Source organism: Phocoena sinus, chromosome 6 (genome assembly GCF_008692025.1).
Source record: "Phocoena sinus isolate mPhoSin1 chromosome 6, mPhoSin1.pri, whole genome shotgun sequence".
Classification (NCBI taxonomy): domain Eukaryota; kingdom Metazoa; phylum Chordata; class Mammalia; order Artiodactyla; family Phocoenidae; genus Phocoena; species Phocoena sinus.
In genome coordinates this window covers 104,180,464-104,194,785 of record NC_045768.1, presented here as the reverse complement: position 1 = coordinate 104,194,785, position 14,322 = coordinate 104,180,464, and the positions used below count along the sequence as shown (strand labels likewise).

Sequence of the window (14,322 nt, the reverse complement as noted above, 5' to 3'; positions counted from 1 at the left end):
ATGCGCTCCACTTACTTATTCTAGATGCTCTAACATCTGTCTTTGGATTAAATTATACCACCAGAGTTATATACCTGGCCCCATCGTTCAGCCACCTGGCACCCATGGGACTCCCCTCTTTAGAGTACCTGCTCTTTGGCCACCTGCCTTCAATTCCCTCCTCAGATGGACACAAGCCTCTTCCCAGCATCTTCACGGGCCTCTCCGTCAGAGGACGAGCCTCACGGCAGGTGTGGACGGCCCTTGGACTGGCTGCTTGCTAGAGGCTGGGCCAGACTTGGACACGTGGGCGGAGCGTCCACAGGCCTGACCGCGAGGACTGTCTTGGAGTGGGGTGAAGCCAGGTGGGTACTAGGGGGAGGCTGGCTCTGGGCCTGGGATTTTCCACCTCAACTCTTATCAGGGGTCCCATGTCAGGGGGAGCCTCTTTGCCCTCCTCTCCCGGACAGGCTCTATTTTCCTAGATCTCGGTGCTCTACCATTAGCCTACAGTGAAGGCAGGACGAGCTCCAGCCCTAGACATGAAATACTGTCATTCTTGGGGGGAACCAGGACCTGCCCTCAGGGCTGCGGACCAGGAATCTCTGTATTCTTTTGGAAGGACTAATTCCTCTTCGGGTCGCTATAGATGTTATACGGTCTTCTGGCTATGTTTCTGTTTTTTTCTATTTGTTGCTAGAACACTCAGTGTTCCCTCACAAATTTACCACCTCATGGCAGTGTGTTGTACCAACCAAACGCAGACCTTATCTTACTTTTCCTGCTCTTATTTTCCCTTAACTCCAACACCCTGTTCATCAAAGCTTGGTAGAGTGTGCATATTTTTGTAAATCACCTTCTATCCTGTTTGCATAGGGCTGGATAGAAAACAAGAGAAAAGAGTAAAAAACTTCATCGACCACATGATGGGCCAGGGGAGCCCCCAAGCACACAGCCTCTTTGCACAGTGTTTTGTGAACAATAATACCGATGCCAGTTAACAAGGTAACTATGGGAACCAAGCACCCGGTAGGCAGGGGTGGGCATGGCTCACCCTCCCCCCACGATGTGCATTCTTGGCAATTGCCTGGAGGGTAGAGGAACGTGTGCTTTACGTCCTGGTTTCCTGCAAGCTCCTTTTTTTTTTTTTTTTTTTGCCCGCGACAGGGATTGAACCAGGCCCCCAGCAGTGAGAGCACGGAGTCTTAACCACTGGACCACCAGGGAATTCCCTCCTGCAAGCTCCTTAACTGGACTCTGGGTGCAGGCCCATATATCTCAGTCTTTTATCTTCCATGCCCCCCATGTGGCTTGAGGATTTCCCAGAGTGCACAAGCTCTAAGGATGCACAGATCCCAGGGGTCACTACACTAACCCACATGGTCCCACCGGATTTCTGAATCAGCTTGAAGGTGACACAATTCCCAACTTAACGTGTGCAGCTCGATTTGGGCGGCTCCCTGGGCCTGTCTTGGGGTAGACTATGAATTTCTGAGACTCAGGGCTCTGCCCAGAATTAGACCTCAGTGGCCTGGACAAAACCACCCGCAACACCCAGTGAAAACACTTGAATTGACACAGTCATCAAAACGAGGCCAAAGGCATCCAGAATTTTCCAGAAAGGGAAGTTCTGATGGAGGCCCAGGCCGAGCAGCCACCTCCTTGAACATCTCAACACAGACACACCCGGAAACAACCACATTTTGCTTTATTAGGCGTTCCATGGTAATATAACACAGAGTTCTTAAGGAATAATAAACACGAGACTTGTTTTTTTACCATAATTATTTTGCCATTAAGACAGTGGTAACAAAAAAAAAAAAAAAAAAAGGTACTCTTCTGGCTACACACATAATCAGCTTTAGCACTGAAAGTTCCTCCACTCGTGGGTCACAATCACAATTCCAAGGATTAAAAACCATCTATGATTAAATCCTACACTGGTTTAGAGCATCAGGTCACTGCAGTTATTCAGTTCTGAGACACGGTCAATTTATTTTAGCATTTACACATGACATTCATTTAACAGACACACAAAGCAAGCCAAAAGGTAAACATGCTTAACACAGCCTGCGGAGATCTTCAGGTTTTAAGTTGTTTGAAGGAAACAATCGTAACAACCGAAATGACCGTCATGGAAAAACAGGAAGACTCAAGTGAAGAGAAGAGAGCTGCAAGCGTTTCTCAGAATTGAAACAAAATTTTTTTTCCGACTGGTTCAAATTCCCTCGAAGGGCAGAGGAGAAGAAAAAAAAGCAAATATATTAAGTTAACCAATTATTCTTTAAAAGTGCAATTTACTTTTAAAATAACAAACAACAACAACAACAACAAAAGAAACCCCAGCCATAACCCCAAAGGCAAGACTTGTGGAGAGACGAGTGTCATGATGGGATGAGCGACTTCTTGATGTTACGCTTTACAAAAGCAGATTTGGTTTTATAAAAGCCTGCAAACATAACGTGGCTTGGGAGGACCTGTAAACACGCTCGGAAGGAGATGCAACAAAGCTCAGCTAAGACAGGGACAAGCACGGGATGGCGAGTGGAAAGGGTCTCCGAGACCAGGAGAGGGCGGGGTGTGGACACAAGGTCGCCTGCGGTCTCTAAGGGGCCACTCGTCAAATTTACAAGGTTTTCTCCCCGCAAGAGCTCTGACTCACAAAACAGATTTTTCCTCTTGCAAACTGAAATGGTCTTTAAGTCAAATTTCCCATGGGTTTCCCGAGGTTAGCAGGCTTCCCTATGTTGCGTGATGTCTTTCTAAATAATTGGACAAGAAAACAAATTTCTTTTCCTCCAAAGTGAGAAGCCCAGTGTGCTCTGGCATCCCAAAAACTACCTAGTTGGTAAACAGCAGGCCCTCAGGGCCAGACCACCATCAGCTCAGCACCTCTGAGCTGGTGGTTGGCTTGAGGCTGATCGGCTCCCTTGGGTGTTGGGCTTGATTTACAGATTTGTTTGTGTCTTTAGCCACTTAGCATTGCACAGAGGAAAAACTCTCAGGTCCTAGAGCCTCAGACTTCTTCAACAGCTCGGCACTGTCTGAGGTCTATCCTGGGCCCGCGTGTGACAGTGTGGATAACTTGGCCCTTTTCTGCACCTGGGAAGCATTTCAAACTCAATCGCACATCCTGGAGACATGGGTGGGTAGCGCTGGTCTTATATGGACTAGGATAGCACATTACGATGGTTGCGATGACAAAGCTCGTATCTTTCCAGGCAGGTTCGTGGGGCCACAATAAAATGGCGGACCTGGTCACTGGAAAAGACCACGGGGGATAGAAGGCAAAAACAGCATGTCAGAGACGAAGGCTGGAAGAAACACAAAGAAAGAGCCAGACACGTGAAAATATCCATGAATGAAGAAGCAAGAGGGAGAGAGTGTAAGCAGAAGAGAGGTGAAGAGAGGAGAAGAGAATCCTCCAAAGATTTCATCTGCAGCAAAATCTAGGCCAGAAAGAAAACCTGCCCTTTATTAACAGTTGACCCAGAAGACGATGGAATGGCGGTGTGGATGCTGTACAGCCTCTCAGGAGGGACATGACGAGTCTGCCCACCACCCTGAATCAGCTTGAAGGTGACACAATTGCATCATTAGGATGTCCAGTTCGAACCCCTTGTATTAATATTGCATTAGGCTTTCCAATTTAGTATTTAAAGAAAAACAAACCTCTCCCCCCCTTCCCCTGCCCACCCCACCTGCAGCCCCACAAAGAAAACTTTTCTAAAAATTTAAAAAGAAAAAGGCAGCTCTGGGCAATTCACTTTATCTTCCCCTCCCCCCGATGAAAAGGAAGAGGATGCAAGCACAACAGAGGCTGGAGATGAGCAACACCCTCACTGTGATTTGCTTTGTTTCGCATGTCTGAGTGTTGGACGCAGTTCTGTGTACGGGCCTGGTGGAGAGACGCAGGTGTGATATTCGTTGATGTGTAGGGAGGTGGGTGACCAAAACTGGTGACTCCGGGTGAGGGACGGAGTGCGGGGGGCCCGAGAGAGGGAGCCCCAGGAACTGGCTGCCCCACAGTAACTATCACAGGCTCTTTAAAAAAAAAAAAAAAAAAAAAAGGGAGGAAGGAAGGAAGGAAGGAAGTCTCCGAATGTCCTCAGGTGTCCCATCTCCCATCCCTAAGCCGACGGCGGCCCTGAACTCTAGCCCAGACTGGTGATGTTAGCACGGCCACCAGGGGGCGCCACGATGCGCTGGGTGGTGCGGCGGGGAATGTTGTCATCAATCTGGGCACCTGGAGATGAGAGAGAAGATGAGGGTCAGAGAAAGCTATACGGATCCCTGCTCTAAACCGAAATGACATAGCTTGGGTTTTTTAAATTAATTTTTATTGGAGTCTAGTTGATTTACACTGGTGTGTTAGTGTCTGCTGTACAGCATAGTGAGTCAGTTATCCATATACATACCTCACTCTTTGTTAGATTCTATTTCCATCTAGGTCATTACAGAGTACTGACCTATAGGGTAGGTCCTCGTTGATTATCTATTTTACATATAGTCGTGTGTATATGTCCATCCCAATCTCCCAATTTATCCCTCCCCCCTCCCTTTCCCCCTTGGTAACCGTAAGTTTGGTTTCTACATCCGTGACTCTATTTCTGTTTTGTAACGAAATAACATAGCTTGGGAGAAAAAGTGTCAGGCCCATTCTTTGTCGTACTAAAACCTCACCAAAAGTATAAGCTACAAAAAAAGGATGGGCCTCACGTGGCCTAGGAATCACACACTGAATAAAGCCATCCTTGTAGAAGCTAGTTGGATCCCATACCTAAAAAGTAAAACTATATGTAAAAGGACACTATATTTCAGGTTTTTGAGCAACTCAGACTACATCCTGTCCCTATTCTCAGTGATCAAATCGAGTGTGGCTTTTCCAGAGGTGCATTCTGTTCCCCTAACACTATCCATCCTCTGTGTAATCAAAGATAGAAGTCATGATATTGAATACAGAATATAGTTCCCTGTGCTCTACAGTAGGACCTTGTTGTTTATCCATCCTATATATAATAGTTTACATCTGCTAGCCCCAAACTCCCACTCCATCCCTCACCCACCCCACTCCCCCTTGGCAACCACAAGTCTGTTCTCTATGTCTGTGAGTCTGTTTTTTTTGTAGGTATAGCACAGGGAACTATATTCAATATCCTGTGATAAACCATAATGGAAAAGAATATGAAAAAGAATATATATGTATAACAGAGTCACTTTGCTGTACAGCAGAAATTAACACAACACTGTAAATCAACTATACTTCAATAAAATTTTTTTTAAAAAGACAGGCGTCATAATGGTCTTTATATTTCAATGGCCTGGTGAAAGCACAGACTGTATCATGCCCATGTTACTTTACGGAAAAACTCATTTTCATTATTTTTAATTTTTTTTGAAAATGGGTAATCTGTATATGGCAACTTTCTAAAAACCAGTATATCTGACAAGAAAAAAAAAATGTATCTGCTTTACTGTTTCTTTAACCCACCATAAAAATTTAGATACGTATCTGTGACTCAAGGAACTAGAAAAGTAGGTTTTTAATCACAGGCAAAATGAAATATTGAAGTTCAAGGAAGGAAGCTCTAAAATCTGGACTCTTCCCTCTCACCTCCCCTGACATCACATAGTTTATCCAGGCAAATAGCGAACAATTATCAAATGGCTTGATTCTAAGCATTTTACGTGTATATTAAGTCATTTAATCCTCAGAACAACCCCATGAGGTAACTACTACCATTATACCCATCTTATAGGTGAGGAGACGGGAGGCACAGTTCGAATCTGGGCTACGAAGTTAAGCTGTTGAAACTCTAGATTCCACAAGCTGAACCGCTACAGTATATCGCATACGTCGGGGAGAAGAGAGTCCTAAAACACCCAATATCCTTTTCCACAATGGACATGATGCACTGAAAAAATGTCCTCTAATATCCTGGGTATGACACATGGTACGCACATCATGACATTATATGTGATATAGACTCGTGTCAAGTTTCTTGAAACCCAACCCATCATCTGCTATGAATTACATCTCTAGCGAGTTACATCTTTGGGAAGAATAGGTCCATCATTCACTTCCACTTCTTCTCCTTCTCAAAAGTGATGCCAGACCCACCAGCAACACGGAATACAGCCCTTCAGAACTGGGCCCTGACCAAACCATAACCATACCAGACAAGCTGAATCCAGACTGATGCAGGTTCCGGACAGGTGGGGCCTGCTGCTTGGCCGGAGACGTCTTAGCCGAGGAGGCTGGAGTGACTGTCTTGGGTGTCACAGACACCTCACACACAGGTCCATCATACAGGCCACGAGGAACCCCTCTCAGCTCTGCCAGCTGCAAAAACACAAGAGCCCCTCGACTCAGGCCACATTCACAGAGGATGCCTCCCTGGCAACCCTCCTGATGGGGAAGGAACAGGTGCCAGGATGGGCCGGTGACATTTGGGGATGGAGGGCTTTCTATGGTCGGGTACAGCAGGGACAGATGTCAGCATGAGGCAGGGCCCCTGGCTCCAGGGCAAAGCTACCCCAACATGGGTCACATAAAAACTGATAAACAGTTCTTCCTATTTTCTCCCAAGACACTTCACCTTAAACCCTGCAGCAATTCCCAAACATGCTGTGAAGAGGATCTGGTCTCACGTTCAAGATCTGGCCCCATACTTACCAATCTTACTGTCCCTTTAATTCCTTTACATCCCTACCCATTCCCTGCCTCACCGTCCCCAAGCACCAGTGCTGGAGACTGTTCACCACGTCCTGAATACTCTCTACATTTTCCATGCTCGTAACATTCTCTCTACTTAATTCCCTTGCCTCCCTTCTTTGACTTATCCAACTTCTACTTAACCTTCAAGATCCAACTCAAAATGCCCTCTCCCCATGACACTTTCCCTTAAGACTCCGCAGCAGGGCTTCCCTGGTGGCGCAGTGGTTAAGAATCCGCCTGCCAATGCAGGGGACACAGGTTCGAGCCCTCGTCCCACATGCCGCGGAGCAACTAAGCCCGTGCGCCACAGCTACTGAGCCTGCGCTCTAGAGCCCGCGAGCCACAATTACTGAGCCCACGTGCCACAACTACTGAAGCCCGTGTGCCTAGAGCCCATGCTCTGCAGCAAAGAGTAGCCCCTGCTTGCCACAACTACAGAAAGCCCGCACACAGCTACGAAGACCCAACACAGCCAAAAATAAATAAAATAAATTTATTTAAAAAAAAAAAAAAAAAAGAAAAAAAAAAAAAAAGACTCCACAGCAGCGGTTCCCTCCTCTGAGTCTCATCACACACTCCTCATGACAGCAGTCTCCCTTCAATCTGGCTGGCTGCGGACATGCCTGGCTCCTCCACTGGCATTCTGAACTCCAGGAATAAAAAGACTGTGTTTCCCTTATCTATGAATCCTCTGTATATACCTCAGTAGTCTGACTCAAGGTGCTTAGTGATTTTGGAATTGAACTTAATCCACGATAGGAACCACTCATAAGATCAGAGGTACTCACCCTGCTCCTTGCCTTGATACGCTTATAAACAAAGTCAGGGAAGGGCTTCCGGGGGATGTAGCGCCCAGAGCCTTCGGTGACATGAAGGGTGCCGTCTTCCAGAACAATCTTCCCCTGGCTGATGACCACCAGGGGAGAGCCACGGCACTCCATGCCTTCAAAGATGTTGTATTCAAGAGACTAGAGGAAGGGAACACAGTAAACTTCAGAATCCACCCTCCATCCTGGCGAGATCTCATCGATCTGGCGGCACCCATGACCCAACATCACTCGGACGAAAGAAAAGCCCAGAGATGAACTCCCTCTCCTGACTGGCCACCCAACAGGACTTAATCTCTATGTCTTAATTCTGTCTAGAACATGGAATAATCTTTCCTACCTCTCAAAAGTTTGCGTTTGTTCATTCCTGAGTTTCGGCACCAAAAAAATCCCCAAAAAACTGGGGGGTAAAAATAATTGAACAGAAAAATCGTATGGAAAAGCACGAGGGTTTGTAAATGCCACATAAATGTAAGAAAATGATGTCTCGTATTAGCAGTGACTTTGTTCTTACTAACTCAAGCTCCAATCAGGTTAAAATCCCAAGAAGCCTTCTCTGACCAAGTTCTAAATTTAATCTTGAAATGAGCCATCCACGAGTAGGTTTTCCCACTGGTTTGCCTGGATTTCCAATCTCTTAAGAGATGTGGTCAAGCTGACGTTCCTAAATGAAAGGACTGTGGTAACTCCAGAGAGAGGCCTTTGATAAAACGTTTGAGGTTTAATTTCCCACCAAGGCAGCCATCCCTTTAGTATCCAGCTTTTCACGGTGAAAGGGGGACATATCCACGTGCCCTCTTGGAAACTATGTGGGGTCTCTGAGTGAGTTTGTTACTGTGACAACAGGAAATAGGGGCACTACAGTCAATGGTAAAACCTCAACTCCTCCACTGCTTCTTCCCCAGATTCCAGACGCCTGCCCTGCTCACAGGTACACGTGGCTGGACCTGGAGAATTAATAGGCAGCTCCATCCATAAAAAGCAGCTGGGCTTCTGGGGAGATTCAGACCAGGTTATCAGCACTGAAGAGTCTGTCTGTGACTAGAGCTGTTGCACTGCCGTTCAGGGTAACAACCCCTGCCTGGTGCAGAGGCTGGTGAGTATGGAGAAGCCTCAGGCTGGCTCTACAGCTCACATTCGACCAGTGGTGTTGATAGAAAAGGGCAACAGGGGGCTGGCAGCCCTACTCAGAGACTCAAAGGTGTAACGTGGAAGCTACTGAAGGAATGAGGGAAAGAGGCACCTGGGGGAGGGAAGGGGTCTCTACACGTGGATTCCCGGGACCAAAGTGTGTCCCCCCCAAGCTTTTCATCGGTTCTAAGACACTCATCCCTGAAATGAGAACGTGTCTCACAGCACGTGGAGCTGCACAGTCAGTGGCAGCCTAGGCTGAACTGAGTCCTTCCAGAGAATTGGGGTCAGCTTTTCCCACTCGTCTGGGGAATGACCACACTGAGGCCGTTTTATGAGAAAGTCTCGGCCTCTGGTTTTTCTGGACCATTGCTGGATGCAGGACTCAGACCAACTTGCCTGACTCAGTTCAGAGGAGCCATTCTTGCCCTTTCTGCACCCAATGCCAAGGTTGAGGAAGGCCATATTCTTTGCCACACTTTCTATCTGGCAGATCCACATCTCATCATCCCAAACTCAGAACGAGCTGGCCCTCGGCAGCACGGCGTATTTTTAAAGGAGTCTTGCATTAGACTCCTCCTCCTGGGTATGTTTTCTTTCACAGCAGCGCCTAAGCTAATGGAATATCTTAAAATCAGTGGCATCTTAGATCTGGTGAAATTCAGGAGTTGTGTGACTCCAGGCAGATCAAATTAATCCTGCCTCAGACCTTCAGTTTTTTCACTTGCCTCCCGCGCAAGGCTTATGTGAAAATGACAACACAAGAAGAAACATATGGGTGTAGATTACCAGCAGAGAATTCCGTCCGCTCTGAAAAGACCTTTGAAAGGGTCATCCTTTAAGGGGTGAATTGAGCCCCATCTCTTCCATGTTCCTGCACGGCTGTCTATACAAGCTCCTCTTGTGACCTCCTGGAGTCATGGAGACAACTTTGGCCATGGTGCCATCGGCCTGGGGTCCACATCCCAGGTCTGCTCTTGGCCAGCTGAGTGACTTTGGACAAATCCCTTGCACTGATCTGAGATCCAGCATCCTCATCTATAAGGGGACATGGCCCACCTTACAGAAATGATGCTAGGATCACAAGAAATAAAAGGAACAAAAGCATCTAGCCCACTACTCATCACTAATTAGGCATTTAGAAAATCCCTGATTAACTGGTTTTTTATTGCACTCTCCCAACAAGACTGCAAGCCCTTTAGTGTCGAAGACATCCTAAGACGCAGATCTTGAGTTTAGTTGCCTATAAATGAGGGACCACAGTGCCCAGAAGAGCTTTGGGCCACCTCCCAGTCTTCAAAGATGGAGGAACCAGTCCCATGACTCGAAGTGACTTAAAATGAACAAGTTCAATGGTCAGATCACAGCTCGGGGCATTCAGAGCCTACTCTGTCCAACTGTGAGGCACTGAGGCTTCGTCACTTACCAGGTGGAGACATTTTTAACCTCTATCCACATAGGTTTCCTAGAATGACTCATCTGGCTGGATGCTTGGCAAATCCAGAAGAGACTTAGCAACAGTGCTGCCAACAAGTTAGCTAACTACTCCAAACTAAAGTTAATTAGCCCCGTGGTAGGAAACACTGTATCACACGGGGAAAGCCTCTTGCTTGCGTTCTCCCAGATAATTAAAGCTGCACAAGCATGCTTAGTGTGGGCTCTTTCAAACAGGTGAGGACAGGCAAGCGGCACTTCTGGAAGCCATGATTTCCCATATGGGGTTGCCTGGAGGTAAAGCCAGGGCAGTGCTACTGAATGTCCAGAGAGCAGCATCTGTCTTCTCAAACCATCACTCCTTTACATCCTGTCTTGTGCTGGGTTAAGAACTCCAAACGCAGGCTCCCTAGCTAGGTCATCTGCAGCTTACACGATGAGTCCAGTCTGCCCTTTCCATTACCTCTGGGGAGGGGGACTCTGGAAGGGAGGAGGAGCATGTCCTCCCTCTAACCCTGACCAAGAGGCTGCACACGCAGTCTGGCAGGGAAGAGCCCTGGACAATTTTGGGTTCTAATCCTGGCTCCACCGCAAAATAGCTATGTAATGTTAGACTGGTCACTTAAGCTCTCTAAGTGTCCGTTTATTTATCTTCCCGATTGGGATAGTAATACCATCCCTTTATTGAGAAGGCCAAATGAAAGGGTAAATGGAGCTGTGATGCTAAATGCATAGGAAGAGATAGGTTCACCAGGCAGGACCCTAGGACCCCTGCCCATAAAGAAGCCAATTCTGGACCCCCGGGAGGTTATGATCGAAGTCACAAGTTGGTGCGGCTAAAAGGCTCTGCTGTGTAGCTAAGCCAGCCAGTGCGGGAGAAGAGAAAAGCCAACTATTAATACTGAGAGCCGAGCAGCCTTCCCTAAAGGCACCCACCATCCTGGCACCCACGGGTGCCAGGGCAGCTCAAGCCCCTCTGCCCAAAGGAGAAAGAGGACTGGGATTTGGCCAAGAGTCCAGTGCTGTCCTGGAGAAATGCCAGAAGCCCAGCCCTGAGCTGGCCCTTGGAGGAGGTGTCGGGACTTGCTGGTCCAGGCCACCCGGGGTGGGCAATCTAGAATCAGATTCCCCATTGAGCAGGCTTTCAATTTAGACCTTGATCTTGAAGAGCCTCTTCATTCACTAAGAATTCACTTCAAGAGTCATATGGGTTTCTGACATAAAACACTCTGTCCTATGACCATTTCTTTTCCAAAGCTCTCCCTTTGTCCTTGGCCTCTCGATATTAAACAGACACACACAATTTTTTCTACGAAGAACCAATGGCACCTACACCTCTACCTAATGCCCACTGACCTCGCAGAATCACAGGACACCCAGGGGCCTCATCTAAACTCCTCATTCTCAGCTGACAAGCCTGAGACATGACATGAAGTCACCTGCCCAGGGTCCCATTAACAAGACAGGGCATCCCCAATCTCTGCAGTCTAGACCGAAAGGCAAGAGACACCCCAGACCTGCAGATCCTAAACTCCTAATCAGAATGGCTGCCCGAGTATTTCTTCTATTTCTTCAAAGTCAATTCATTCCTTTAGGACATAAGAGCATCTGCCTTTTAGGCTTTCGGACGACAACACTGACATGAGAAAACAGTTGCTTCAAAGAATCAAAGTGCCCAGTGGGCATCTCGGGAGTGGACATTTGAATGTTTTATTTGGATCCCTTGCACCAAGGGACGGCATGAGAGGTGCTGCACCAAACTATTAAAATGGAACGCTGCCTGACTTCTAGAAGCTTCTGACATCCAGGCATGAGGCTGGAGGCTCGGAAGGTCCATAGATAGAGACTTCTATCCAGAGAGAGGCCATCGTACTCCAAAGTGATAAGATTAACAGTCTTATTGACCTCACTAACGAAAAGGAAAGAGCTATTTTTTCTCAGTAAATTGCAAGTTATAACATATCCTGTCGGGAAGAGTTCTTTCCTATCACAGCGAGTTCTTTTCATAAATCCTGAGGACTCTCCCTGCCCCTGTCCCTTTCTGTGACTGTAGTTCATTTGGACTGGGTCCACGCGGCCTTACACTGTTGTGGGTCTTGGCAGAGATGGTTTTCACGCTGTCAGGGTCCCAGATGACCAGGTCAGCATCGGATCCCACAGCAATGCGGCCTTTCCGGGGGTAAAGGTTGAACACTTTGGCTGCATTGGTGCTGGTCACGGCCACAAACTGGTTCTCGTCCATCTTCCCAGTGACCTGAGGAGGACAACACACCCATGCACAACACGCACGCACACAACAAAAGCAGACTAAAAAGTTGAAGGGTGGAATACTACTTAGCCATAAAAAGGAACACACTTTTGATACACACGACAACTTGGATACTAAAGACATCATACTGAGTGGAAAAAACAACCTCCAAAGGTCACATACTGTATGATTTCATTTATATAACATTGGCAAAATAACCAAGTTATAGAGATGCACAGACCAGGGGTGAGACGGAGATTCTTCCAAGGGTTAGGGGTGGGTGTGACTATAAAGGGGCAGTAGGAGAGGGGTCTCTGTGGTGACGGAGGACATCTCTATCTTGATTGCGGTGATGGTTACATGGATCTACATATGACAAAATGGCACAGAACTATACACACGCGTTGCACCACTGTCCATCTCTGGGTTTGGATATCACACTCTAATTATGTAAGATGTAACCATGGGGGAAACTGGGTGAAGGGTACACAGGACCTCTCTGTCCTATCTCTGCGAGTTCCTCTGGATCTATAATCATTTCAAAGTCAAAAGTTTTAAAAAAAATTTGAAGGGGCTGCAGGGCCTCTTCAGGAAACATCATTTGGCTTATGTCCTCTTCAAAGATACAGGCACAGACCTTGTAGGCCAGCCAACATGGGAGTCTCAGCCGCCCGTCCCGCAGCAAACCCTGGGTGCCAATCACACTCCCCATGTCCTGCCCCCCACCTTCTCGTCTCTACCACTTGCGCCTCATGTCCCTTTAAATGCAGAACTTGAGGAGATGAATGCATTTCTCTGAGTTCGGAAACCTGCTCTAAATGCAACAGAAAAATGGCCAAAGGAAATGAGCAGGTAGTAAGAGGGAGAGAAAAATACAAATGGCCAAAAACATACAAAAGAAATATACACTTTAGTCAGTCATTGAAGAGACTGAATGTAAAACAATGAGACACAACATTCACCAATCAAATCGGTGATACTCTGGGTTTTTTGATGATAACACCAATTCAGACCTGGTAGAAGTAACTGGGTAATGCCACATATCGCTGGCAGCATACAAATTGGTGCAATCTTTTTGGGAGGAATTTTGACAATATATATCAAAAGCCTTAAAAATATGCACACCCCTTGACCCAGCACTACCACTTCTAGAAGTTTCTCCTACAAGCATCATTAAAGATGTATCCAAGGATGTAGCTATAAGGGTGTTCATCCCAGTAAGAAAATCAGAAACAACGTAAGTGACCAACCAAAGGATTACAAATGAATTACAGTTCAGCATTAAGATGGAATGGTCTGCTCTTAAAAACCAAGTTGTTCAAGTATGTTTAAGGATGTGGAGACTTTTTCATGCTATAGGTTTTTTAAAAGATAGGCTGCAAAATAGTATTCCAGTCACACACTCACACTCACACACACACACACACACACACACACGTGCAATCTCTCACTGGCAAAAAATGAAAGACATTTGCTAAAACGTTCATTGCAGTTGTATCTGAAATAGGGTGTCATAAGTGATTTTTATTTTCTTTTTGGAATAACGATACATAGTTTACATAATTGAAAAAATTCATTAAGAAACAGAAAACCTATTGTTATTACGTTTTAAAATAGTAAAAATAAAAAAACCCACAGATCCCTTAAAGGTCAGGACATGTTCAAAGCAGGCTGAGCCCAGAGACTCCAAAAGACCATTTTAAGGAAACTGAGTCCATTTCCACGAGTGGATTAACTAAGTCACCAGGTTGCTAAGGAAGCTTTTTCTGGACTGATCGAAAGAGTCATATTGTAAAGACTGGTTTTTTCCAGTCTCTACTGGTCCACAGACGATAATGGTGACAAATACATATGGGATACTTAGGAGGAAATGACCTCTGAGGAGTGGTCTTATATTTCTAAACCTAAGAAGTATTACCACACAAGTTCCAGTTTCCAGAATTCTCTCAACTGCCGTTTCCAGGCCTGCATGAGGCCCAGGGCCC

At 46.5% G+C, this 14,322-nt stretch overlaps 1 protein-coding gene across 3 annotated transcripts in view; it reads right to left on the bottom strand.

Annotated features, from left to right (window-relative positions):
* Window positions 1–1,694: 1,694 nt before the first annotated feature.
* DPYSL2 (dihydropyrimidinase like 2) overlaps window positions 1,695–14,322 on the bottom strand; it is a 116,506-nt gene continuing 103,878 nt past the window's right edge. For all 3 annotated transcript variants that reach the window (XM_032634124.1, XM_032634126.1, XM_032634125.1), the window contains exons 11-14: window positions 12,173–12,343; window positions 7,486–7,665; window positions 6,157–6,322; window positions 1,695–4,225 (exon numbers count right to left, since the gene is read on the bottom strand). In XM_032634124.1, coding sequence (XP_032490015.1) covers window positions 4,134–4,225; window positions 6,157–6,322; window positions 7,486–7,665; window positions 12,173–12,343 — 609 coding nt within the window. In that variant the 3' untranslated portion in view covers window positions 1,695–4,133. The remainder of the gene's footprint in view (window positions 4,226–6,156; window positions 6,323–7,485; window positions 7,666–12,172; window positions 12,344–14,322) is intronic.